General features: G+C 44.7%; 2 protein-coding genes, 1 long non-coding RNA gene and 1 other non-coding gene across 5 annotated transcripts in view; 1 reads left to right on the forward strand and 3 right to left on the reverse strand.

Annotated features, from left to right (window-relative positions):
- The window catches only part of LOC125907550 (uncharacterized), a 275,982-nt gene that overhangs the window by 48,501 nt on the left and 199,968 nt on the right, over positions 1-27,513 (forward strand). The window lies entirely within an intron of this gene.
- Positions 1-27,513, reverse strand: part of LOC120955230 (neuronal acetylcholine receptor subunit alpha-7-like) — an 83,940-nt gene that overhangs the window by 35,361 nt on the left and 21,066 nt on the right. The window contains exon 3 of the mRNA XM_040375910.2: positions 24,860-27,505. Within this exon, the coding sequence (XP_040231844.1) occupies positions 24,860-25,010 (151 nt within the window). The 5' untranslated portion in view covers positions 25,011-27,505. The remainder of the gene's footprint in view (positions 1-24,859; positions 27,506-27,513) is intronic.
- On the reverse strand, positions 21,745-21,816 carry Trnap-agg (transfer RNA proline (anticodon AGG)). The gene has a single exon. It is a non-coding gene; the product is annotated as a tRNA-Pro (tRNA).
- On the reverse strand, positions 22,106-23,259 carry LOC120955231 (uncharacterized). The gene has a single exon (XM_040375911.2). The coding sequence runs from the start codon at positions 23,222-23,224 to the stop codon at positions 22,310-22,312; it is 915 nt and encodes a 304-aa protein (XP_040231845.2). The 5' UTR covers positions 23,225-23,259; the 3' UTR covers positions 22,106-22,309.

Here is a 27,513-nt window from a genome sequence, read left to right on the forward strand (position 1 = left end):
TTATTAGTGCCGAAATGTGAAATGCGGGCAAATGAAATTCCTTCACCGCAGGCAGCAGCAAAGCAAGCACCGCATTACCGCTTGGTTTCCGCAGTCCTAATGGGAAACCGGTGCGTACGTGTATGAGCAAACAAGCACACAGAAACGCACATACACACGCACACGATAATCGAGTGTAACATGTTCATAATACGGCGCTGGCACACACGGGAGCAAGGAAAGCGGGAGCCCTCTTCAATAGAGTGGCCCAGGATACGAAAGCTGCTTGAACCGTTACGCCTGGGCCTACATAAAAATTCCACCTTTCCTCTTCCTCCTCCATCCCGGCCTTGTGCGTCTCTCTCTCTCTCTCTCTCTCTCTCTCTCTCTCTCTCTCTGTCCATCTTCCGGGATCGGGCAGCGAAAAGGTTGTTCGTTCAATTTTCCACGGGATTACGTTTTTGACACGGGTTTGGTGAGGGGAGGAAGCAAGAAGGTAAGAACGTATCATCCGCTTCGGTAAACTCGAGTCGTAAAGTTTCGGATTTAAGAATCCTTGGTGCCACCCGCACCCCCCCTTCATTGTTCCTCTATATACGTCCAACATCCCGGTTGGAAACGTGCCCGAACCGTGGCTGCAGCAACGTCGAACGTACGCAGCCAAATCGCTGCGGTAAGGCACCATGCGTCTCCATCGGCTGGAACAAAGCTGGTGAACGAGGTGAATTAATGATGTTGGCAGGAACGGAGGACAAAACAAAAAACTAAACAAAAACGCAGAACATTATCTACAAGCACGAGTTACATTGTATTGAAAAATTAACTCTAAATAAATAGACAATTTCGAGCGAGGCTTCGGTAGACAACGAAAGCTTGCATGCATCGGTGCTGTAAAATGTGTTTCAATTAATATTATTAAACGGCTACCGGACGAACTTGCTTGAGCGTGTGTTGTTAGTTATGACAGGCTAAAATAACTCACAGTGAATTCGCTTTAGCTCCGACTACACATTTCACCGTAAAGAATGTCGTATACAATGGCATACTAACGGAGGCCCAACAAAGGGGGGGAGATAACAAAAAAAGAACTCCTCCAACCTCACTCTGCACAACGCACAACAAACTACCGCTGGCCGGGCAAAAAAACAGGGGGACCGAACGAACGAAAACGGCGAACAATGTCACCCATAATTTATCCCCTAAACCACTCAACTCGTGCGTTCCCTGGCCCGGGGAAAGGCCCGATTGCCCATCACAACCCGTGCGGAAAGCAATAGGTAATTCGGCAATTTTGCTCCACATAAAAACAGGAGGGGACGGTATACTTCAACCTTTCCCTTTCCCAAGGAAAGAAATCCGTGCTCAGCATATGGCTAACAGCTGCTGTGGGGGGAAGATTGAAGGGCCAATCATGGAGCATTGGGCTCCTTGCCCCTTGTATCGCACCGAACGGTCAACGCACGTGCCTCCCGTGGCATGTCGATGACAAGCCGACATCGCTCAGGGTTTGGGTTGCTCACTGCGTTCCCTTTTCTTGCGGGGAGGGAGAAGTTGTTTTCACGCTTCACTCTTAACACGCCCGTTTGCAGCGACGTTCCGGAGATCTGTCTTCACCTTGGTCAACCTCGGTGTAAGCAAGTGCTGCACGTTTGAACAGGGGTGCGGATGGTTTATTTTCCCCCATCGTACCATGCCCGCGTGCGCAACTATGCACCTGGGAGTCCAATCTATAACAGAGCACCGAAGAGTGTAGCGGTGTGTACTGACGGACGTTGTTTCACGTACGGCAGTGTCGTTTACTGTGCGGCACCTTCTTCCGAAACGCCGCCGCCTGTCCGTCATCGATTATTTCGTGGAATAAATAAATGGATAAGACGAGATTCATTGCCCAGGGAGGGTGTATATGTGTGCGAACGTGACCCAAAGCACAAAATGGGGTGAAAGTCCGCACGAGCACGATTCATTTTGATAGCGAGCCGGGCCGAATAAATAAAAACAGAACCGATAGCCGGAAACAGATAGCCAATAATTGAATGGGGAGCTCGATTGATTTGGAAAATAACATTGTATGTATGTATGTGTGTGTGTGTGTCATTGGGTGTTCTCTTATATACATTTATTACCGTAAACAACTCTGACTAAACTAAATGGCGAATAAACCGTTTTCGATTACGTGCTGCACAAAAAAAACCCGCTCCTCCCGGTTGCACTCGGTAAGCAAATGTGGAGTGGAATGCAATCGGCCCATTGCTCATTAACACTAGCCACATATTATTCCGGTTGCTTTTCAACAGTTGCTGCAAGTTCGCCACACTCACTGATTGAATGGCGGGAAAAAGGGGGAAGCTGCTGCTGTGCACCGTTGCACCAGCAAGTGACACAAAACAGGATGAGGTCATTAAACTAATGATCTCATCGCACACACACACACCCACACTCGTACACACGACCTGTATGTTACCTGCCCAGGAAGGGAGGAAAAAAATCCGCCCATTGGAGGACCATAGACGTCTAGTAGCAGCTCTAACTCATTTATTCTTCCCAACTGCAACTGCACCGCTTGCACCGACTCCTTTTAGTGAAGAAGAACCCGGTGCTCTTTGCCTTCCCTGTGCACTGTTTAGCAACAGCGTGTGAAAGAGAGAGACAGAGAGAGCTACCGGGGGAATGTATAAAAGTATTCCACCTCGTTACCCATAAGCCGGAAGTGATCCCGAAACGGAACCCGGTCGGCCCTGTCGGGTTTGGTTGGTTGGTTGGTTGGCCGCTGCTTCATTATAGCCACGCGTTCAGTTCTGTGTGCTCCCTCCGGGGTGGGGGAGGGGAGGAGAGTAGGGCGAGCGAAGCTGGCACGAAATGGGCTGGTGATTTTTTAACTCCTTCATTTCCTCGCCCACTTTTCCCGAACCCAAAACGGGGGGAGGGGGGGGGGGGAGGGTCAAGGTGCCGCTGTGTTTTGGGGGAGGTGCTGAGTCAACGATTTCAACCCTTGCTGCCTTCCACCACCACCACCTTGAGCATCACACTGTTGCGTTGTGCTTCCTTCCGCGCCTCACCGTGCGGAAAGACAGCTTGAACGGGAAGCGAAGAGAAAAAGGTAGAAGAAGAGAAAAAAAAACAGCCCGCTCCCCCGCCGAGGGCGAAAAAGCAACAGCAGTAGCAATAGCAGCAATAACAATGACGACGAATGAGGATGAAAAATGAGAGCAAAAAAAATCGGATCCTTTGCTGAGAGCGAAAGAGAGGTGGGAAGGGAGTTTCGCCCGGGTTCGCATAGTAGGCTGGGGAGCATTACGTTTTGTATATTTGTGTGTGTGTGTGTGTGTGTGTGTGTGTGTGTGTGTGTGTGTGTGTGTGTGTGTGTGTGTGTGTGCGCCCCTTCTACAACACAGCTGCTGATTTTCCATCCGTTTTGGAACAGTTGGAGGAGAGACAGCGGGGTTTGGAAGCAAAATGAGGACGCCCCATTCCCCCCCCCCCCCGCCTCCCCGTGCGTCTGTGAATTGCGCTTACCATCTATCGCGCTCGTCTTTCATTTTTATGTCCCCTTTTGCAGCCAACGCTCGAAAGAAAGAAGAAAAAAAAAACGTTTGCGGGAGGAAAAGCCCGAACGCCCGAGAAAGGGGACCACGGGCTGGGACAGAGGGCAACTGTTATTTTTCTATCATACTTTATTTACTTAAAAAGGTTTTTTTTATAACACACCAGCCAGCAGCATACCCGCGTACTCGCCACACCCACCCACCGTACTGCCGGGCACAGCCCCTGGCCGATCCGTTTTCCCTCTGCCATCCCGTTTGGTCCCGCTTTTGCTTCAACCAGACGTCTTTGGATACGCGCCGCGACTACACGGCCCGGCCCCACTTCGCAATCCGCCAAAATCGCTCTCAAGGTGGTTACTGTCATCGTGCTGGACTTTTTGCTTCGTTCTGAAGCTTCTCCACTGTAACATGCTGATTACGCAGTGTGTGTGTGTAAGCCGAGACTCGAGTGAAGGACGACGGGACTGAGGAAATGTTCAAATTCAAAGCAGAAAAGCAACTACAACAACAAAATCCTACACTCTCCGGGCAAAGGCTCTTCCGTTCGTTTGGCTGTGGCATTCCTTTCGGTTTAGCTCGGTCGTTTCAGATTCGTTCGTGGCGAGCCACACCAGAAGAAGCACGCTTGTGCACGGAAGTTCTTAATTTTGTGTCACAGCATCCGGGAGCCAAATCGATCAGGGGAACGATTTGTTGGCATGGTTTTTTCTTTCTTTCTCCTTCTTCTATATCGTTTAATTCTCTTGTGTAGTTTAAAAAATCGTTCCAAATCTTCAGAGAAAGAGTGGAGAGTTTGTCGAAGAAGAATTAAAACGGGATGTTGAAAATAGAGGAGCGGTGTGAGCGGTTTGCGAGATTGAAACTCGGAATTGCTTGCTTTAGTTTGATACATTTGGTCACAGTGTGATACGTTTGGGTTTATATTACTAAAAATAAGTTATGAGAGTTTTATAGATAACTTTCTTATACATACAATCAGCACATTGTAACATTTTTGTGTACAACAAGTTATTTGTGTTTATAGAACAAAAATACTTGTCATTCTTGAAGTTTATTATACTTAACAAAAAGGGCATAATCAAAACCATAAATTTGAGCCAAAAGCCAATTCTTGATTTTTCGTATTTTTATATTAATTAATTAGCATTTTATATGACACACACAATTGAGAAGTCTTGGTGATTCTTCTTCTTCGTCTTCTATTTGGCGTAACGTTCCACGCGGACATGCCCGGCCTATACAAGTGCTTTCGAGACTTAATTCATTACCACCACACAGCCGGAGATAAAGTCAATTCTTGGCTACGAGGGACGACGGTCTATTCCAGGCTTGAACTCATGACGGATATTTTATCATAAGTCGTACGAGTTGACGACTGTACCGCGAAACCATCACCTTAATCCTTGTCTTACGCGCCAATTTGTTTCATTTGTCTCGTCTTGATAGAACTCAAGGATACAGAGTTCCCCGTTGTTTGTCATTGTAGTTTTCTGAGGTTTTTTACAGTGCTGGTTGATTATTTAGATAGAACGATTTAAAAATATGTTAAAAACGATCAATAAATCCAAAATTTTACGTAAAGCAACAAAAAAAAGCACGGGGAACACTGTAAAAATTCAAAAAAGGCTTGTCCATACAAAAATGCATTATCTCGACGTTGAGATTACTCGACTGCAGACATAAAATAAGTGTGATGCGAATTCATAACATGTTAATAGGCATCGAATGATGTTGCGTTCCATTCCTAAGAGTATAATGATGAAGCAGTCTCTATAAACGTAATTTTAGTTCAATTTTGTTCAACATTGTTGTCATATTAATTAACAAACCAACCAATTGTTCGATCCAACAGCGTGGCCTATCCAAGCCAATATCACCTTTTATTCTTATCATGTATTTTGCTAGCAAGCTTCATCAATAGCGTTAAATAACGTTTAAACCATTCGAAACATTCGTCTAGAAAGCTAGCCAACTAAGCGATTCATGTTTTAAACTTCAACAATCCATTTGTAAGATACAAACACCGGCAAAATACTTTCCACCCCTCCCTCCCGCTACAACAGCGAACTTGACTTGTTCACTCCTGCAAACAATGAAATGATGCTTACAAAGTGACAATGTCAAACCACTAATTTGTTTTCCGTGTTTGCGTGCCAGTGCGCCGTGTGCTCATTTGCTCCACCTCGCTTCAAGTGGTGTGTGTGTGTGTTGCCCACGAGTCCTTCGGCCCTGGCGGAGGATTGTCTGGTGCATGTGGTACCCGTGAAAAATTCTTCATTTCTGCAGCCGAGCGCACAAGGCACGAGCGCCACTGCATCATCATCATCGCCATCTGCAGGAGCTAGGCTAGGGATGCCCCATGTCATCCGTGCTCCCGCCCGCATCCCTTTGGGCGACTTGCGTTCGGTTTGTTTTTATTTGTTTCCATGTCAAATAACGCCCATTCCCTGGGATAAATATTACACACACAAAAAAACGATACACTTCCCACTCTCCTCGAGAAGCAGGAAGGTTGATAAGGTGGAAAACACGTAAAGGTGCTGTCTGAAGCAAAGAGTCACACCCTGTGCACCAGCGGGGCTTTCCATTTCTGCAATCAAACATCGGTCCCCGGGCTTTTTTCCGGGTTTTCGGAGGGGAGTCCTGATGATGGCTGGCTGTGTTTCTGCTTGTAATGAAACTCGCTGTCGGTTGCTGTTTCGCCGACCCCCGTGGTGGCCGTGGTGGTGGTTCCACCTTGTCACAGCAGCTCTCTCTCGCTCTCGCTCTGACTCCGTCTACCGCTCCTTGGGCAAGGTAAACACGGAGGGGCCATCGTAGATAATGGAAAAGGTTGGCCTGCTACCACCGTACCGTACTTCAGGTAAGTACGGTAGCTGAACATGTGCATTATTAAATACAACTCGTCTCGGGGCTCAGGAATCACGGCTCAACAAGCAGTACCAGTACCAGTACCGGAGCCTTCCAACCCCTTCCAACCGGTGTCGTTTCAAGCTTCTGGAAGCTTGCAGACTCATCTTGTTGTGTGTGTGTGACTGCTCTGTGCCACTTTCATCGGTTCTCAGCAAACCGAGAGGTACGTGTGTCTCTGTGTGTGTGCAAGTTTGTGATTTTTTATGTGCCGTCTGTTTCTTTCTGCAAACATAAACTCCGTCTAACTTCATTTTAACTTTCACCCTTGCGATGCGATGCGGCCCAGAGCAGGAAGGAGGGGATCCTGTCAGAAAGCGGCTAAAAATTGTTCTCAACAGTAATTCCTCTTCTTGCGTTCTTTTGCATGGGTTTTGCCACTAAACTGGCACACACACGGCTAAAGGGTTTGGGGGAAGTTATTACTTTGTGTAGTTAAGAGACATTTTGTGTTACAATTCTCGCATGATACCCTATTATGCTGAAAGGAGACACGTTAAATCGTTTTTAAATAATAGCAACACAATTACAGTTTGTTAATTTTGTGTTTAATTATTGCTGGACAATATTTAAAAGGTACATTAATACTAATTTTTCCCTGCAAATAAGGATCACTTTGATGATTCTGACTAAAACAGCTCAATATTCCAATTAAGAATTAAACACAAGACAATTGGACTGTTATCTCCTTCACAATAACAACTTCAATACTGTATTTGTTCAATAAAACAGTATAAAAATGATAACAAATAAAGACAGCACAGCAGCAACATCATCTTCTGCTGCCTCCTTTGCTGCACCATAAAGCTACAAACCAGCTCTGCCTTAAGGTAATTTTCAATGATAACCGTACCGCCCGGTGGCCTGGTACTGATTGGCAAAGTTTGCTTCCTTCCCTTTCCCGGGGCTTCCCACTAGCACACCTGCACATGCTCTCCCCAATTCCGTCGTTACCATCGTTTGCATTCCCGCTAACTTTGCCCAGGTTTAGCGCAAAGGCTTTCCGAAACAGCAATCCCTTAAAACCCAACGGGGAATCCTGTTTATACCTGTACAGTTTCCAGCAGGGTGCCGGTGGACGTGAACTTACCGTGGAGGGGCAGAGCCGAGGGGCCATACATGGACGACAATGTTACAGCACCACACATACAATAGGGAGAAAAGCGGAAGAAATGAAACAAACCCCCAGCTTTCCAACTCACTAGCGGAAAGACAAAGTTTAACCAGACCATTGGGACCAGTGAACAAAAAAGGGGAGCAACAAAAAAAACTTCAGCCCACCACTGTTCTGCATACGCGAGTTCCAATCGATAAAACGGAGTGGTGCCATGTGTGTGTGTGTGTGCCATGACCCACCCATTGCGAGGAGGAGCGCGTTACAACAAGAAGCTTTAAAAGCTGTCGGGTTCGTGTAAGCGACCTGAATTGAATATTTCTCCCAAGGCTCCTTAACGTTCACACGACAGGCGGCACAGCAAAACGGGGGACAAAAAGACGAAAACATCCTCAACGAGTAAGGGCTCCAATTTCACCACCCAACGTCGGATGGAAATTAAATGATTCCCCACAGATACACAAAGGGACTGTCGTCTTTACCGTGCAGTTCGATCGAAGCGGTACGAATGCGGGTCCAGCCATTGGTCCCTTATCCTTAAAGACGCGTAACACCTAATCTAATCCTCTCGTGTCCTTGCATGCCGTCTGGTTGATACGGGACGAACATTCTACGCACGATGCGATGCCCCGAGGGCGGCGACTCTACAACCGGATTTCAAACCGGAAGTCCTTCGCCGGAGGATTAATGACTGAATTCCGGTGCCCATGTGCGCCCAGTTGACACTGTGTTGTCTCTTTTTTTGATCGAAGAAAGGTTCTTTTTTTCTTATCACATGTTTGGTACTCACTGAAAGAGTACGTGCGATGCTTCAAAGATCATTTCCCCCCAAAAAAAAGGTCAAAGCATAGCGTCACACGGTTGGGAAAATATTCGCGTCATCAATTGCTACCACACTATTCATAAACACTTCGTTCTCTCCCATCTCGCTTTCCCATCCCTTTGCCGATCTGAAAATCAACGAGAGGAAGGGATCAATTCCACAGATAGTGTCGACCGACTGACGACACTGTGGGAGCTTAGTTTTATGGAATCTCGGCAGCACGGGGCAAACAACAAGGCGAGATACCGACCAAAAAAAAGGGAAAAAAGCTCGCGTCACGTCACCACCATAAGCATTCCGGTCACGGTTGAATGCGCCGCCAAGCATCGCCAAATGATTGATGACAGTCATTCATTTTAATACAACTCTAAAGTGCACACAAACGCCCACAAGCTTTAGCACACGCACACATCCTCCCGGAGGACACCCTCGGTGAGGGCAATCTACCAAAACCCGGTCGGATGTATCGTTCCGACGAGCTATACTGCTCGTGTGTTGGCCGTTGTTGTTGTTGCAAAAACCTTCCCCCGGGTACGTTATGCAATACCCGATCGATGAAGCGAGCTGGAACTGGACTGGGAGCGTTCGTCCACCCAGCTCCCAGGAATATATCAACCACCGCTTATACCTCAACCCACTCCACTCGACCGTAAATCGACCTTTTTCGGAAGCCTTAGTGCGTAGGCATCTTTCCGCAAAAACCAGCCGATCCCTTCCCTGGCGGTAAAGCATAAGCAGCGTCTATCGGTTTCCCGGGAAAAGCAACTCACGTGTCTATACACACGTGTGTGCATGTATGAATGTGTGTGTGTGTGTGTGTGTGAAGGTAAACGGTTGCCTCATTTGCGGTGAGGGCAAAATAAATCGGCATGAAATCTAATTGAATGTTTCACATTTATCGGTTTTGCTTGATGCTGCTGCTGCTACTGCTGCCGATTGCAGACTTCAATCAGTGTTAGACCGATGCTGTACGCGGGGTTAGGTGGTTGTGGCGCAGGTTGTTCGCTGAAAACGGGCAGCATTAATCATATAAGATACAATAAATCAACAGCTGCTGAGGGCGAGCCGGGCGAGTGCTTCCGGTGCCGATATTGTAGCCTGAGGGCCCGCACATTGCTGTAGCCTGGTTTCCCGTTCCAGCCGAGATATCGAGAGGATGTACAACTATTTCCGAGTTATTTAATTTCCATCGTAAACTATGCTTGCTTGCAAATAGGCGGAACGTAATTTGCTCGAATCCCTTTTGAAGGATCTGTTTGGAATCTGGCGTGTCTTTCGATGGGCGGTTCGAAACACAATTTGTGGAACAACAGGGAGTCTTTCAGTACATTCCTTCTAAGGATTGTTTACATATTGTATGTAAAACTAAGGCTCCATAGTGGTGACTTCAACATGGCCGTTCTTAATTGAAATTAAATAAAACTTAATCCTCTCGAACATTCTTGCGTGGAACAACTTACTCAACAAGTCCAATCAAATCAATATTAAGAAACAGAATATCCCAAATAGCCAATTTTTTTTTTATGAAGCCAACTTTGGCACGCTAAAGATTGACACTTTGGCAAGAGCAACCTTGTACCGATGTTATGCATTAAAAAGCTACGAAATTCCGCCAAGCTCGGTACACCTTCTTAAAAAAGCCATCGAGTTTCATCGCGAACCATACACAGACTAATCAGCCGCAAAATTCCAAAGGGTGCCGAATGTTTGTTAAAAAGCTTTATGATTTTTACCAAGTACCGCTTCATCTCTTCATCACCTACAAGGTACGACATCGGAACGTTTATTCGTTAAACAGCCCCCAATCATTGATAAAGTACGAGCTGGCTAGTTGGGACGATTCTTCGAGTATGATGGTTGAAGCTGATGATTCGAGCTTTAGGGATGGAATATTACATTAAGATTATTTTCCCCACTGTATTCGCAATAGGCAATGCTTTCCCTATTAATCATCTTTTCCTGTAGTAGGCTTATTTACAGCTTTCGATTTTACGATTTCATGCAGTGTTTAGTGAAGAGTTTTACCAATTTGTTTATAGTTTGCATCATATTTTTTTTCGCCTGATTTAATATCGTAATGTTTTAACCAAGCAACAAATTTGTGACGTGCTCTTTCAGATTAGCTCTTGTATGATTACATTTTGTTTGCTGAAGCACCACTTTTAAGTCAATATTTTTGGTTAGGTTTTTTGTTTTATTCAAAAGCATTCAAATCAATTTCGAAATAATTATTACATAGAATCATGAGCTACATAGAATACAAAAAAACTCTTTCTGGTGTTTTATGTTGTATCTTATCAACATGCAAAGTTCCGCGCAAGTTCCGGACCAAGAAATATACAATTCTTTAGAGCTTTTGAGACCTTTTACTATTCGCTAATACATTCGTGAAGGTTGAACAATTGACGTATAATCGGCACATTAACCATGAAACATGGCAATTTGTAGATTCAGAGTTCAATTCATACTTGTACAAGTACTGGTCTAAAGGATAACTACTTATAATGCCTCGATACAGATATTTTACTGTAAACTTAAGTTGAGTGAATCCATTTTGAACAATAAAAATATAGTAATTTGATTCGAATTAAACCAAAAAAGTAATGACGCTCTTTCAAGATTAGTTCAATAATAGCTCTTTAATTATAGTGTACTCTCCCGTCGGGCAGGGACTTCTGCTTTGCCGAAGATCGTTCCCACTGGGCACACACAATTCCCCATCCACCCTTCAGCTGGCTCCAAAGTGGATCGATTATCATTTTTACGCGATTAGTTCGGCCACTGCTCGATGAATGGAAGGATCGAGTGAGTTCCCCTTCGATTATGTCATGCACGGGATGGAAAGTGAATGAAGTTCGCTGTCGTCGTTACTCATTCTACTGCCTACTGGCCTTTCTTGCTGCTCTATCTCCCTTTCTAATACGCAATCATCACACAAACCTACGCATCGAGGCGTATTAATTATGATGTAGCAAATGAATAAATAGAGCGTGTAATGCAATTAATTGAATGGGAGACCGAGGCCGAGGACAACAAACTCACCAGCAAGGGACGATTTTATGTCGTTGATGAAATCGCACTCTGACCAATGAGTGAATGTGTGTGTGTGTGTGTGTGTGTGTGTGTGTGTGTGTGTGTGTGTGTGTGTGTGTGTGTGTGTGTGTGTGTGTGTGTGTGTGTGTGTGTGTGTGTGTGTGTGTGTGTGTGTGTGTGTGTGTGTGTGTGTGGAGAATCTTTTTGCTGTCAATTGAGATCCTGCCCGGTGACTTCAGACAACTTCAAACGAGAATGGCATGACATCAAGCAAATAACTGGGGAGATCCCAGGAACGTGCACACACTTGAGCACAAAAGCAACTGTCCCCGCTCCAGCAGGCCAAACGGGGAGACGTATCTGGCAATCTCTTAATTCTAGCCCAGGACCACACTGGCTGCGTGCTATCCACCGTTGCTATCGCGTTGATTAAATTTGTGCCAATTTATGAGCATTACCAAGGTGTTGGAGCGCAAAGCAAGAGAAAGGCTTGGAGCGGATAGAAGCAAACGTTCCATATGCACACTGGCTAAGTGCATGGCTCAAGTTGCTTTATTTTTCTCCTCCCCCACCCGCTGCTGTTCACATGCAAAACGGATGCTACCGCCAGTGCACCTGCCCCACTGGCAACCCGGCTAACCAGCTGTGGCCGGAAGACAAAGAAATTCGCTATCCTTCTCTTTTGCGTTCTCTTTTTTTCCATCTGTTTGTTGTTTTTGCTCCGCTTTTCCCACAATACACGGTTTATTGCAGCTTGTGGGACGCAGCTTTCACTGCCATCCTCACCCCAGAGAAGTGAGCCATGCTGAATTTCCATCCCACCCACAGCGGCCATGCATGGTGCACCTTTCGCTCGGAGCCTCCCAGCGGAACGCTTTACGAGAAAAAGAGAGAGATAGAGCATTGTCCTGGGATGGGAAAAATATAGCTCAAAGAAAACCTTGCACCGAAGGACGCTCAACCATTGGATGAATCGTGGCGCGGGGGCGGCGGTTGCGAAACGGGCACACAAAACTCCAACATATCGCGCTCACACATATCGTAAAGACTTTCCAACTGCTACTGCCACCGATGATGCTGCTGCTGGTGCGCATACTTTTATGATTCGTTTTGTTGCGTTTTAGTGTGTAGGGTTTGCTTTTCTTCCCACGTGTCCCACTTTTTATCACGGACGGCAAAGCTTTCATTAGTTTGATAGGATTGTGTAAGCTGTTGTTGCTGTTTCTCTGTGTGTGTGCGCGCACCCGTGTTTGTGGCTTTGAATGCAGCAAACTTTCGTCCTTGGTGATTTGTTTCTAGTTTGTTAAAAAGAGAAGAGCTTTAGCTTGCTCTACCACCTACCTATAGCAGCGCCACAGTACGCCACCGTCCGCTTTTGGGTTAAAAATAATAGCACGCCACGCGATTGTTGACAGAAAAGTTTTAGGCTTTAGCAGCAGCTTCAAACAGAGATCATGGGGAAAGTGACAATAATTTGTCGCAAGGTGGTGGTTGGTGCGCTTTGCGTCTAACGGCCTTCGAAGGGGATGAATTACAAAGGGAAAGTAAAATATTTTAGAGTTGATCGTGAAAAGATAATCTCCATGAATTGGTTGGTTTACAACTCAAAATGGCTGACTGTATCACCGTGTTTCATCCAATAGCTTAGTTGATTTGAAGTTGAATTTCAGTTGAATTGAGTTTCATCTACAAGCTAATAGGTGCCACACTATGGCGTGTTCATGTAGATCGTGAATTATGAGTCATTTTAGACAGCAAGTTAGATGCCCGTCACCCAGCTAATTCAACTAAACTTTCATGGCTCAAGATGCTTTCCTTATCGTCTGTTCGATTTGTACTTGAGTATTGTTCTATTATTTGGTGTTCCTTTTGCACTATCTGGGCTAATAAGCTAGACTCAATTACAATAAAATATATTCGATTACTCTAAAAAAATAAACACGATGCTCCGTATCACACACGGTGCTTACAGGGTTTTCCACGAGTTCTCATAGCTATGGGAAACTTAGTGAACTCTTTCTAACGTGAAATGAGCTTAATGTAACGGGAATTGGACTCTATAGCACCCTTGTTGGACAAAACCAGTAGGAATTTCAAAGGAGCCTGTCCAAAAAGAGTGCCATAGAGTCAAATTTCCACCATATGAAGTTCACTTTCAACAGGAAAGAGTCAAGGAAGTGTGCCACAACTATGAGAACCCATAAAAAAAAACCCTGTAATGTTAGATTACCAGTCATTAAAATTTCAATGCAGGGTTAATGCATTCCAAACCCTCAAAGGTGCTCAAAGGTGGTTTGTGATCAAAATGCTACCCAGATCTGTTGGCCACTACCAATACCAAAATACCAACTAAAACACAAAGACATGAGGAATCCTTTAATATTGCCTTCAGGAGGCGGCTATGTAACTAAGATGAACCTTGCTGTTGTCCGTGTCACGAAGTATGCATTCGTCCTATTTCAAATCGTTCCATTGACTCTTTTAATATTAGCATCATCTTGACGCCAGCTCTTAATAGCAATAGTTTATAAATAGTGTAGAATAGTTCTTAAGTTGGTTAGCTCACACAAGAAGCCATGCTGATTATTGCATATAAATCATAGAGATATTGGTTCTTTGTATATTGTTTGGTTTGCTGGACTCTAAAACGAGAATAGGAAACAAAAGACAGAGCAATTTGGTCACAATAAGGAATGAATTTAACAGTAAGATGAAACACGCATGCCATATCACAATAAAATTAGTAGTTTCAACAAACCAGATAAATAAATGTTTTAATGAAAGCACTAGTTTAATATGTGGTTGCATTCCCAAGAAACATTTCCTACTCCTTTTACACATATCTAATGAATGCTTTATTATGAGTGTATTAAGCCAAATCGCTTTAAAATGTATTTTGAAGATGCTTAACAGTCTTTAAAGTTGTTAAAACTTTAAAACGGTCTGAAGACGCATATAAGGCTGTCTGTTAAAACTAACGTACATTGAAATACATCGGAGTGCTTTATCATATTGTGCTCAGAATTTCATTAAACCACGTAATCAATTTTGTCCGGAATTAGAAGCAAGATTTTATATCACAGAATCTTGTGATTAACAGAAGTAAATTGTGATTAATTGCATAAACATATTTTCTATGTAGCCTCGTTCTGTCGGTTTAGGAAGACACCGACATCCAGAATCAAGAGTCCAGACCTTAAACAAGTTTAAAACTAAAAACGTGTAATGTGCGTGTGTAAATTTGAAGATTATAAAAGGAATTTTGAGGCTGTCCGGTATATGAATCAAATCGCCCGTAATTTGAAACATGAGCTCGAAACTGTCCGGAAGGTGAATTAAAATATCGTTGCAGTTTTATGATATTTTGCAATGTTTCGAGTAAAATTATTGGAAACCTTTATTTTTTTCTCAAATGTAAAAGGTTTGCTTTAGCAAAGTAAATAATACAGAGGTTTGGTCGATTAAAATTGAATTAGTCAGAAAACATTAAATGCCAAAAATGTCTTAGGTGTCCATAATTCGAAGCAGTACGATACTACAAAAAATTAGTCGGAAACTGAACCAAACTATGCATGCATTGCATAAATTAGTTGTTCAAATGCATGTTATTTTAAATATGTTATACAATGTTTTATTTCTTTATTTATAATAAAGCTTCCCTTACCACAGTAATACTGTCTGCTTCACAATTTTTACAGCTTTTAGAATAGATCAAAATTTTATAAAAATGTTTAAAATTCAAAATTAAGTTCCTATTTTCCTATTTTTGTGCGTGTTATGTATGTTATGAATATTACTTAAAACGATGTATTAAATGGTTAAAAGTACCAAAAAAAATATACGCAATAAAAAAAAGAAATTTAAAAGAGTTTTTTTCTATTAGCATCAGTTTGATTGCCCCCACACCCGTATACCCCTCTCGTAAATAAACCTCCGGTCCACAAAATCTAGTAAGTGAAATGGCACTGAAAAAACGCAACCACCCTGCAGTGGCTGCAAAACTAAAACGCTTGCGGCCAGCGCAAATTGGTTGGCAAACCAAAAAGTGTTCCACTCGGTGCATCCCCCCCCCTCCCCCACTGGCCACCGCACTCCTCACCACTGCCGCACTACTCAGAGGCGGGGGAACGGTGCTCGGTTTGTTTATGTTTTAATTATTTTAATGAGTACACTTAGTGCGCCACGGACACAATGGGCAAACGGGAGCCGGAACACACGCGCCCCGATAGTGCTCCAGCGGAAAACGTGCGCCACTGTTTGGTGCTACGCAGAAAAACACACACGTACACGTACACAAGCACAGTTCACAGCTTTGGGCGCAGTGGGAAAGCGCAGGTGAGAGCAGCCCCACCCACCAGGCAAGTGGCGGGGCAAAGGCTGCCATATTTGCTCCGGTGGATCAGATAAATGTGGCACTTGGTGTGGTAATTGTTCCATAAATTTGCTGCTTCCGCCCATATTGGCTTCGGTTTGGCATAAATCTTACGGTCCGTTCTTCCTCCCCCCACGCACGTTCGATTCGGCGGGGCTGATGCCACCGGGGCAGCAGCACCACTAATGGACGACAAAACTGAATGCCGAAGCTGTTAAGTTTAACGCGCGTTTGGTTTACAGTGGCAAAACTGCGACAAACACGCGGCAAATGCTGGGGCAAGAAGTGTCACGCCAGCTGCTTGCCTGCGACATGCGACGCATTTTAAACGTGTATAATAGACTTGCGCTGTATTATAAATCCCATGCTTCATAAAACACGCTCCAACGTGCGAAGCGCGTTCGCCGTATGTAGGTTTCAGCTTCTGCCCGAGGCGTTTGCCATCTAATGAACGAAAGCACACTCAAACACACACACACACAGTGCTCTCGCATCCGTTCTGGTGAGGTGAAAACTCCTAGTCCCATCTAAACAAATGTCACCCACGGGAAGGAAGGCTCAGCTCATCCTGCGAACCCGGGAGGACCGAGGAAGGCAGTGGTGGGTATATGCCAAAGTAAAGATAAAACAGCTCCGGGGGAACGGAATGCGAATTGTGCTCGAGTTTGTGAGCGCCTGCATGATGCGTCCCTGATGTCGCTTCCATCGAGAACAACGCACACCGGGCGGGAAGATACACATCACCTAGTTTCAAGCAGTTCGTTAGCCGCAAGGTGCCGGTGGACGAGCTCGGACGAGCTCGGACGGCCCCGGGCGCTGCGTCCGAAACAGTGGCAAATGAAAATAGGGATGCCACAATATCCGGGTGCGTCCCGGCACGGCGGGGGGTGTGGCGAGGTGCGAGCGCGTCCGAGGTACCGGTCTTACGGCTAATTAAGATCCCTGCTCTTTGCCACCCCGGATCCGGATTCCGGTCGTGGTGAGGACGGTGCTGGTGGGTTGTTGGTTGGGTGAAGTTTCGTAGCATTGCTGTAGCAGATGAGGTCCAGTTTTTTTAAATGCTTCAAGTAGTGCCGCGATGGCGCAGTTTTAGCACATAATTTGCTTGGTTAAAGTAAGATAAGAACTGACTGAGTAGGATAAAAAACAGTAATATGGGTAAAGTGAAACTAATTGAATTAAATTATATGAACAAAGTGCACTTTAACAGTTCTTGCGACTAGAGAGCATGAGCAAATATCATTTGAAATGTGGAATAAATCATAAGAATTGATGGTACTTCTATGGCGGTTGTTACAATAACGCTTGAGTACATCATTTTATTCTACGCAGTTCGATCCATAATGATGCGAGTTTGAAATAGTTTAATCAACTGTCAACTGAAAAATGTATAATTTGGTAGATAATTTCAACATAATCTCGATTTCTTCAAGTTTCTGTTATAAAGTTAAAGCCTGAGAATAAACATATGGAGTTAAATGAGAAACTCTTTTAAAATTCTTGTAATACAAATACAGTCCGTATTCACCGGATGACTTTAGATTCTTCTTCTTCTTCTGTGGCACAACAACCGTTGTTGGTCAAAATCTGCCTGTACCACAAAGGGGCTCGACTTTCAATGACTTATTGATTACTCATAGCAGGATAGTCAGTGATACGCACATCGGAGACGGTTCATTTGGGGTTAACGACTATACGACAAGACTGGACTTTAGCTTGCCTGTCATCAATTCAATTGGAGCTTTTTAGCACGTTTTTTTGATAAAAAAAAATAAATAAATTTTGAATTATACAACTTGCCATTTTTGTGTTTTTGTCCATACAAGATTTTCGGAATACAATCGGAATACCCAATTGACATTTTCAAGCTCAAAAATCGGTATTTCTAGCTATTTCCTTTAAAGCGGCGCTTTAAATATCCCTTAAACTGCATCAGTTTAAGGGACTTTTAGAACAAGCCTTTTAAAATCGACGGTAAAAATAGCTATTTCATTGCTTTCTTCTCTTTCCTTTGGGAAATATTTTTTTCAATCTTAATGACTGGTCATGTAGTCATTTTACATGAAAAAACCACAACATTTTCACCAAATAACGCCGCACGAAATGTGCTTTCTTTTTTGCCAACTGCTTAGGGTTTAAAGGCGACCGTTTGGCGTACGCGTCAGTATATTACGAATCCTTTTAAGACAATGGTTGACAATTTTGTTCTTAGCCTAACGGACCTAACACTAATACATAGACAATTCAAACGAACGCTAACGCTTCACCCAGTGAAAATACGCACACAATATGCTGGATGAACGTAGCCCTAGCTGTCAAAACGCAACAATAACAAAAAACGTAAACACCAACAATTAGAGCAAATGAAACCAAAACGAATTGGATGCCATCATCATCCAATAGAAGAAGATATCCACGCACATACAAAATTTAGTACAAATGTCTCTTGGGTAGCATTTAGCTACTGGATTAGGCACATCATACTTTATTCCCATAGAAGAAAAGAGTTTTAATTATCAAATCGGACAATTTTCACACGCAAATTTGATTGCTTGGGAAGCCTAAATTAACGATAACATAATTACTCTGCAAAAAATAACCAATATCAACAAATGCATCCGAACGTCAATAATGGCTTGAGTGTGGATACAAAATCAACAAAATTGTCATTAAGTGTATTTGTTTCAATTTCAATTTGAATGTAAATTTAATTAAGATTTAATTCAGCATTCTCCGCAGGGTAAATTACAATTAAGTAGAAAAAAGATTCGACTACAACTCGATTATCAAATGATACGGTACCTCATAAAAGCCCAAATTTGATTAAAATCGCATATCTGGACCGTTTGTGAGTCAATGATACTCATCGTGACCATTGTTTAACTTTGGTCTTATTACTGTGGTACAGCTGAATCAAGTAAACCTTCCTTGCTGCTAGAAGCATTATTGAGCCTTATGGCAGGGAAAATAAACACTCCTTTATACCTTTATACCTTTATACCACCTTAATATCTCTAGCACACTTTAAAAATCCATCTCCCGTACTGGTTGTAGTAGCTTCAACAACTATTGTAAAAAAAGCCCAAGTCAACTACAAGCACACCGGTAAACACATTGCGCTAAACTGCGCCTGCCAGAAGGCGTCGTACATTTAACGTCCAATTCTAAAGGGAATATCAACTGCAGTAAAAACTCCGCAATGTTAAACCCAATGCAAGGTTTTTTTTGAGTTGTTTTGTTCGCTCCCATACAATGTACCTCGTTGGCAATGTAAGTGTTACAGCTGGTGAATAGTTTAACGATACACCGATATTACCGGCATACTCAGAAAGTTAACTCCCGGAAGGAACAACGCTTTGCACGCTCGAGTCCAGCGGAGCGATATTGAAAAGAAACTATTAGGAAGTGTCGGAGTGTAATGGGGGACAATCTATTGAAAGGTGAACCTGTTGCCGATTCTGTTGCGTCCGACCGTACCTCGGTGCGGGAAAGTTGGAGTTACTACTGTATAGAGTACAATCAACGCACAAAAAGCCAACACCTTCGATTTGACAGTTCAAGAAGCCACACTCCAGCACTGGGGACAATGCGCAAAAGGCTTTAAAAAAGGCAACAGCTTGGTTATCTAAAGGACACACTCTTTCACACTGTGACATGCATAAAAGGCCCGGCTTCGAATCAATGGTTCTGTGTGACTATCCTCGAGATGCTGTGGTAAAGAGGCTCCTTCATAACGTTTGAACCCTGAACAATAACCTCTTGCACACACACAACCACACCAGAAGCTTAGCAAAAGGTCCCCAGGACTGTCTTGAACACGTCAGGTACGGTATGCGAGTGTTTTATTACTCCATGAAACAGCTCTTCACCTCTCAGCCCCTCACTCCTGCACCTGTTCGTCTGTCGGTTGATAAAGAATCACTGCAGCAAGCATCACTCCCGACACCCGGCACGGCTGTCCCTCTGGGGACAGCTTTTCGAACCATTATAAATAGCTCATTGGCTCTCGATTAGATTCGATTGGTTTCCTCCACCCCGGGGTCAGTGCCGGGGTCGTCGAAATCGGTGCTCAATTGCCCACTGTCTTCAAAAAAGGGGAGGACCACCGTAGAAGGATCCTCATAAATCCACTCCAGGACGCGTCCTCTTATTTCTTACCCCTATTCTGTGCGGAAGAGTGCAGCCAAGGTGGTAAAGGGTGTGTGGCGCATCTCAATGTTCCGCCTCTTCTGTCCTTTTGCTGCTGTGTCGACCCCGTCTATCGATTATACCCTCAAATAACCCATCCAACCAACCGTCAAGAGTCATCCATCCCGGTGATGCCCACTTTATCTCGGTCGGTCGGTCGGGGCTCGAAAGCAACGCAACAGGAAGATATTGTGCCAGCTTGTTGCGCTCCGTAGCCTTTGCTGAGAGCCCTGTTGCATAATGGCCAGCAAACTCACACACACAACGTTTTTGTATCGATACACCGCTGTGGACCAGTGGGCTGGTGTTTCTACCAGAATGATGAGCAACAGCCAAGAGAGCAACATTCCAAGCCTGCCGGCATTAAAAGCCGCCCTTGGCTTCGGGGTTGGCATAGTTTCTGGCTGGCAGCGTTCCAGCAAATCCTTATCAACCTATCCACCGTTCCTTCTTATTTCCGGCAGCGTATTTTTAGCAAATTGCAGCCAATCTTCCACAAATAAACAGACACCGGACTCTTGCCGGTTTGGACGGGGAGGGTGGTGGTGGCAGCAGGAGGGATCCCCAGGCCGGACCGGCATTCGTCGCCATTTAGTTTCCCCGGTAATGGCTGCCCGGGGTGTACGTGGCTCATATTTATTGCGCCTTCACGCGAAAGTGCTCCCGGGTTTCGGGAGCCTCAATGCTGCGCGGTCCTCATCAGCTCACTGTTGCCAAATATCTCCACCCAACTAACAGCAACTATCGCGCGCTGCCTTACGCTGCCTGCTACTGCTCGGAGCTCTTCCGCCAGCCACCAAAAACCCAATCCCGGCCTGGCATTAATAATTTAAGCCCGTCATATTCAGTGAATGTCTCACACAAGAGCGAACACACACACACACACACTCTGGTGGGCTGCTTCACCCGGGCCAGGATCCAGATTTTTTGCACCTCGATGACATGCGCGCCCCAAATTCACACACACGCTCGCTCACAGACACACACATAAACACCACACCCAGTGTCCGGACACCGGGAGAGGAGTAAATGGTAGCACGAGCGCACAAAAGCTCAGCATCCCCCAACCAAAAAACCGGACGGCTTACCACATGAGTATTATTACACTGGTACACGGGGTGGCATGAATAAATAACGAATCCGTTTAATGTTGTACCCACCCCCATCGCCGCGCCGGCTGCTGCTCGTCGTCTTCCGCGTTTTTGCCTATTCCCTTTCAGCAACCAGCTCAGGTGCGTTTTTCGGTCGGTCGAATACGTTTGAGCTCTGGCATAAACAGCCCTGCGCCCAGCACGATCCATCCAGGCGGCGGTGGTGGTGGTGGAAAGCGAGAAAGGTTCCAACGATTCCCTCGCCCACACTGGAAAAGGAAAGCCGCCTGGCATGGCATGGTGTGTCCTCTGCCTCACAGCGTGTGCAATGCCAGTTCGGGGTTCTCATTCGATCTCAACCGGGCGTGTAACACCAGAATGCGTAGAAATTTTCGGAGCTTACACGGGTGACGTAAGCATACGGTGAGGCTAGGAATGTTTTGCTACCGACCGTCGGGAAAAGCCACATACACGCGCGCACGGTACGACGCTAAGCTCTTCAATTTGTTTCGGTATCAAGAGTGTTTTTGTAAGCGAGTACATACACACGGTGAGATTGTGGGTAAGCGTGAGACATAATTATTCATAATTAAGGAATGAAGTTAGAAGCAATAAATATCAAAACCGCGTACAAGAAGCTCATAAAAAGCGAAATGTGCTATGGTAAAAAAGATGGAATTGCTTCAAGCGGTGGGCTCGTCCGGGATTTGAACCCGGGACCTCTCGCACCCTAAGCGAAAATCATACCCCTAGACCAACGAGCCCGTTGAGAGAGAAGGCGCTATGTACGCATTATAAACACTGGCTCGTACTCAATTCGTGTCACCGAACACTGCTGGACCAGTTGTGCACCGTTCGATGTACGCGTGTGCTTCAGCATCTTTTCGAGAGAGCGGAGCACTGCACGAAATGCGTCGGTGCGTGAGAGAGTGTGAGGCCGCGTACACAAGAGAAGAGCGCGCCCGTGCGTTGTGGAATGCGTGTGCACAGTGTGCAAAACACATGCGAAATGGTGGACACATTTTATTATTTTTCCAGTATGTTTTGTTTCATTAATACTCTTTGCTTATTTGGGTCTATTTAATTTCAAAATGAAGTTCGCGTAGAAATGTTATACAAAACACATATTAAATTCAACATTTTTGTCAAAAAAAAACGTTATTACCCGTATGTTTGATATTTGAATTGATTTTATTATTATTTCTCTAACTACGATCGAAAAAACACTGCAGTAAAATGAGGTATATTATTTTTGTTTTATCGTCTTCCTGCAACCTTTCCTTTGACAAACGACTGGAGCTTGTTTATCATTTTAACGCGCATAGTTTCAACGCGACCAATATCTAACGGATCGCTGTAAAAATGTTCCAGCCCCACCAGTGAGTGAAAAATGATTCTACTCCGTTCCCGATTAAGCTGATTGTTGCGTTCCAGGAGCTTGTACAGCATTTCAAATCCAGCAATCGTCCCAAATGTTTGCCCATCCTCTTGCAGTGCTACGAAAAAATCTACCAACGAACCCACCACATCCGCATCCATCTGATACGTATCGTTTGTGAGCCGCGCCATATCGTACGTTCCATTTAGTGCTCGGTAGATTCGGGCCGCCTCCTCAATGTTGCCACCCTGAATGTACTCCACACACAGTGCCTCCTGTGCCTTCCGGCCCGTTTCCCTTTCCTGCTCCAGCAGGCGCAGATTGTCGTTCAGCCGTCGTTTGAGCTGCTGCAAACTGTTGCGCAGCCGTTCGATCTCGGCCCGAAAGCGTTGCTCAACTTCGCGCTCCAGATTGTCCACACGCCGCATCAGATCGGTCAATTCCGACTCTTGCTGCGCCTTGAGCAGCTCGTACTGGTTGGCCGATATGGATGGCTTCTGCATAGAGCTGTAGCGAGTGAGCACATCTTGAATGGAGACCTTAAATTCGCCCAGCTTCCGGCTACATTCGTCCGTGGTGGTTTGTGTTGGGCTGCTGGGATTCCGATTGAGCGGGCGCTTGCGGGAAGATTTACGCCCCTCGATCAGCTTCGTCAGCTGCACCATCTCATCGATGTCGGTGTGCGATATTACGCACTCTTCGGAAGGTGCAAAGAACTGTCGCTTTACTCGGAGCGAGGCATAGCTGTCAACGAGCACCAACAACACTACGCAAAATAAAACTCCTTTGCACATGATTAACGAGTGACGATTTTATAGCGACTGAATCGATGCAGTTTTACGCTAGACTCATCTCGTCTTGATAATAGGCAGCGTCTTTATCAGCTGTACAGCATGAATTATGGTTAAACACATACATGCACGTATGAATACATGTTTCATGTTATGTGAAACACATACAATATTGTTGCGATGAGGTGGGTAATCTCCTTTCAGATTAAAAGGGAATTCCCCATTTAATGATTGAAGAAGATGCAGAAATTAAGACAAAGAAAATTATTGCACATATCTGTATTAGCGTAGAGGGTAAATCAACTTCATACCGGGAAACAAGTATGAAATAAATTGAAGTGTCTTTTTTAATGCTACAACAAGCAATTGTATGAAATTTATGGCATAGAACAATATTTTTTGCGATTACTACCGACTTTACTACCACAAAAAAGTCATCATTTTTGACACTTAGGTAGCAGTATTGTTATTGAGTTTTGTGATACTAACTTTACAAACGGGCCGGTTTCGTAGTTCAGTCGTCAACTCGTACGACTTGACAACATGCCCGTTATGGGTTCAAGTTCCGAATCGAAACCGTATCCCCATACCGACTACCGACTATCAGGATCGACTATCCTTTTTCCACTATCCAATAGTTTCACTGAAAACTAAGCCCACTAGTGGTACAGGCATCGACAACGGTTGTTTGTGTCGTCAAAGAAGAAGAAGAATTTTACCAACCAATTTCTTAGGTGCACGTTGCCTAGTTGTAAGAGTTGTAAGATTATCCCATATTGTAACCTCAAACCCATTATCTGGCTCGAATATAGAACAATACAAATATTCCAATATTGGGACCCTTCACGATTCTAGTCAGTTTTTGTATGGAGTTTGACAGTTGGAGGCTGAAATCATGTCAATTCTCCATACAAAACCACACGCAAAACTAGCCTGCAATTTTCAGTCTAGATTATTCTAGCCTTAAAGCTAGAATTAGATTCGAGGGCCTGCTCGAAAAATGGCAAAACAAGGTGGTGTTTACATTTATTCCAAGGTTCAATAAAGAGATCAGGTGATGGAATCCAGAATCAAAGCGTATGTAGTCCAGGTGGTTTCATAGCCTGTTTTTTATAACCAAATTTGAACATCACTTTTTGATAGAACGGGTGAAAACTTTTGCCGAAACAAGCTTTCTGAAGGCTTGACGAATACACCAAACACTTTGACAATCTTCATTCAGCGATAGCGATTAAAATTAGCCTTCTAAATTCATACACCTTGGGATAAGCCCACCTGTATGTTATACCCAAACAGCTGATAGGCTGAATTTTCAGTCTACGAACTTAAAACGGAAAGAGCCTCAATGATGACATCATTAATTATCTCAGTTTTTTTTAGAAAACCAGTAACAAAAACACCAAAAAAATGTAAAGGACTCAAATAAAAGTTCTAGTTGTCTTTCAAACTGTTCCTTTAAGTATCCTTTAATCATTCAATAGTGAAATCAAATTTGACAAGAATCCAAAATCTATAAGAACCTGTTACTTTCCAACCGTATGATACAAAGTACAGAGCAAAATTTAATTATAAGGCTTTTTTATGGCAATTGAAATATGTAATTCGATATAATTTTAAATATCAAGAGTTAGTACTTACAGATTGATGAATTCGCTATCAGCATCAGCACGATGATCCACTTGTATATCCTCAACTGTTTGTAGCACTGGAAGTTATGATACCGATTCAGCATAATGATTTTCGATATCATTTTGATCATCTTGATCACGATGATCAGTATCTTCTTCATTTGGGTTGTGCGATGCGCTAGGTCACTTCCACCGCGAGCAGCCCGTTTGCCAGCCGTTCCCACGGTGCCGCACGTTTTCGCAGGGATGATACGCCGTCGTTGTCGTTCTCGCTACGTGGATATGTGTCTTTATGGTTTGGGTTTCTGGTGTCTTGATCGCTTTTGAGCGATCTTTTGCAACACTTGTGCAGCGTGTTCCACCTTTCGCCGATGTTGCTACCACAAAACCGGCGTTCCGGCAATGCGTACTCTAAGTCTTGTGTCAGTTTCAATTCTCAATTCTTTGCTTCCCCGTGTATGGCTTGCAACAAGGGCTGTGGCACAGGTTTGTTGGTCCTTAATTCCTTCCGGCCGTGCACGGTGCGGGGTTTTCCAGTTCGGCTTTATGCTCGCAACAGTTTGCGCGTGGCCGCGTGCACGCAGCAGCTCAATAAACGCGTTGCCAGCGGGTTGGGATGCCTTCAGTTATTGCTGCACTGCAATCGAACCAACTGCTCGAGTGCGGTGAGGCATGTGTGCATCTTCGATTGTAACACGTTGTCGACGGCGTTTGTACAACACACTTGCCAGCCAATTCTACGGATACTATCTACGATCCCGGTTCGAATTCACACAACATGCTTGACTCGGTCGGTTCGAACGCTACTGGAAGCTGCTGGGAAAGCGTGTCCTGTAGCTCACTTTAGCAGCGATAAACATTATAACCGGCCGTTAGCTCGTTACGAGAGGGCAAAACAATCACCAGGCAAACGGATGCGACACATTCGAGCTGTTTTTTTCTCGTGCACCCTAGTAACACTAACGCTAGCGCCAGAATGTATGCAACGCGCGATACGTATGTCGTTTTATGACGGTGTAACGGGGTTGGTTTCCGCTTTTCTGTACAGTTCGATGGTTGTTTAATGGGCGTTCGTTCTAAACGGGGGACACGTCTCGTGCAAGGTTCGTCGGGTGCATGTACCACCTTAGCTCCGTGTGTTTGACACACGAAAATGCAGCTGTTTTTTCAGTACACGCGGTCTCGCGTCTCTAATTCGAGTTGATGTGATTCGCGCTCAGCGTAAGGATCTGCATCATATCTTTATCGCTATTGCTAACAATATTGTTTATAATTAGTTGTGTTAAGTATTACGATACGGTTTAATACTAGTATTAGTGTATTAGTTTTACGGTAATTACTACTATTATTAATGTTCCAAAAACCCGATATTTATACTATGCGGAATGTGTCCTACTAATATCGCAGAGCTTGGACATCAAACGACATTAGCAGTCGATCGTTCCCTTTCTCGCCCCTTCTTTCAGCAAAGGGATGTGCGTGTCCGAATCCCACTATTTGTTTTTTTTTTTAATACTTTTGCTTCTCACAGAGAACTTGTCAAACCGGATGGAAGTATAGGTCGAGAAGAAGTGGCGAGCTAATTTGAACGTTTCCGGAAATCGGCAGCCGCCTATTGCTTGCGTTCCACAAACTCTCTGCCTCTTTCTCTCTTTTTCTCTCTCGCTCACACACACTTGTGTTTTGGGCAGCTTCCTGGTTTTCGATTTGTGCTTCACACACAATTTCCCGCTTTCCGGTGGGCTGTTGCGCTGGAGTGGGACAGGAAGTACGGTGGTGCATTGGCAAAGGGTGATGATGATGATGAAAGCCTTCTCTGATTGGCACAAAGTTAAATTAAGCGGTTTCTCTCGCTCTCAATCTCCCCTTATCCCGTCTAGTGAAAATATCTTTTTGAAGTTTAATCGAGTGTTGATTGGAAAAGCTGCACCAAGAATGAGCGATTAGAAAATGGTGCCTTGAAGCAGAAAGTAAAGTATGCTCTAGTGGTGCTTCTACAATCCTTTTTTCTATGCGTTAATTCTCGTTTACTACGCGCACTCGTTTGCACGATTACGGCCTGCACTTCACCCCGATGGATCCGTGTTCCTTGGCCGTACGGAAGTCGATCGAAGAATGCAATAGAATTCTAGCGATAGCGCAACCGGCTCTCTTACGGGGTGCAATTTGGCAGCAGTTGTTGCGACAGTGCACCCGGCGATTGAAGATTGGTTGCCGACGCTGCTTGTCGACACCGGTGTGTCCACACACACGCGCTGCTGATGTACGGGCGGCGAATCGCTTTCAACTTTTCAACTTGGTGCGATTAATCACAACAACGGCGACGACGTTCGCAAATAGTCGCTTCCGGTGCAACCGTGTATTTGCACTTCCAGCGGTGGCGACGGCAATGCTGTTCGTGATGGCAGTTTTCATTTTTTCCCCCTTTCCGCGGGTCCGGAATGCGTTTCGCGAGCGTGTGCGAAGTGCCCAGACTACTCGTCCGCCTTGCCGTGGAACCGGACCGGAGTGAACGATCGCAGCGAGTGATCGGTTGGGCTTTCGGTGCTAATGGTAGCAACGTCGGTTCGGTGCTGCGCTGCGGACATTCGTTTCGATGGCGTTACTGTACGACCGACGATGCTGTATTCACGCATTGTCAATGGAACGGCGTTTACTGAAAAG

This window comes from Anopheles coluzzii, chromosome 3 (genome assembly GCF_943734685.1).
Source record: "Anopheles coluzzii chromosome 3, AcolN3, whole genome shotgun sequence".
Classification (NCBI taxonomy): Eukaryota; Metazoa; Arthropoda; class Insecta; order Diptera; family Culicidae; genus Anopheles; species Anopheles coluzzii.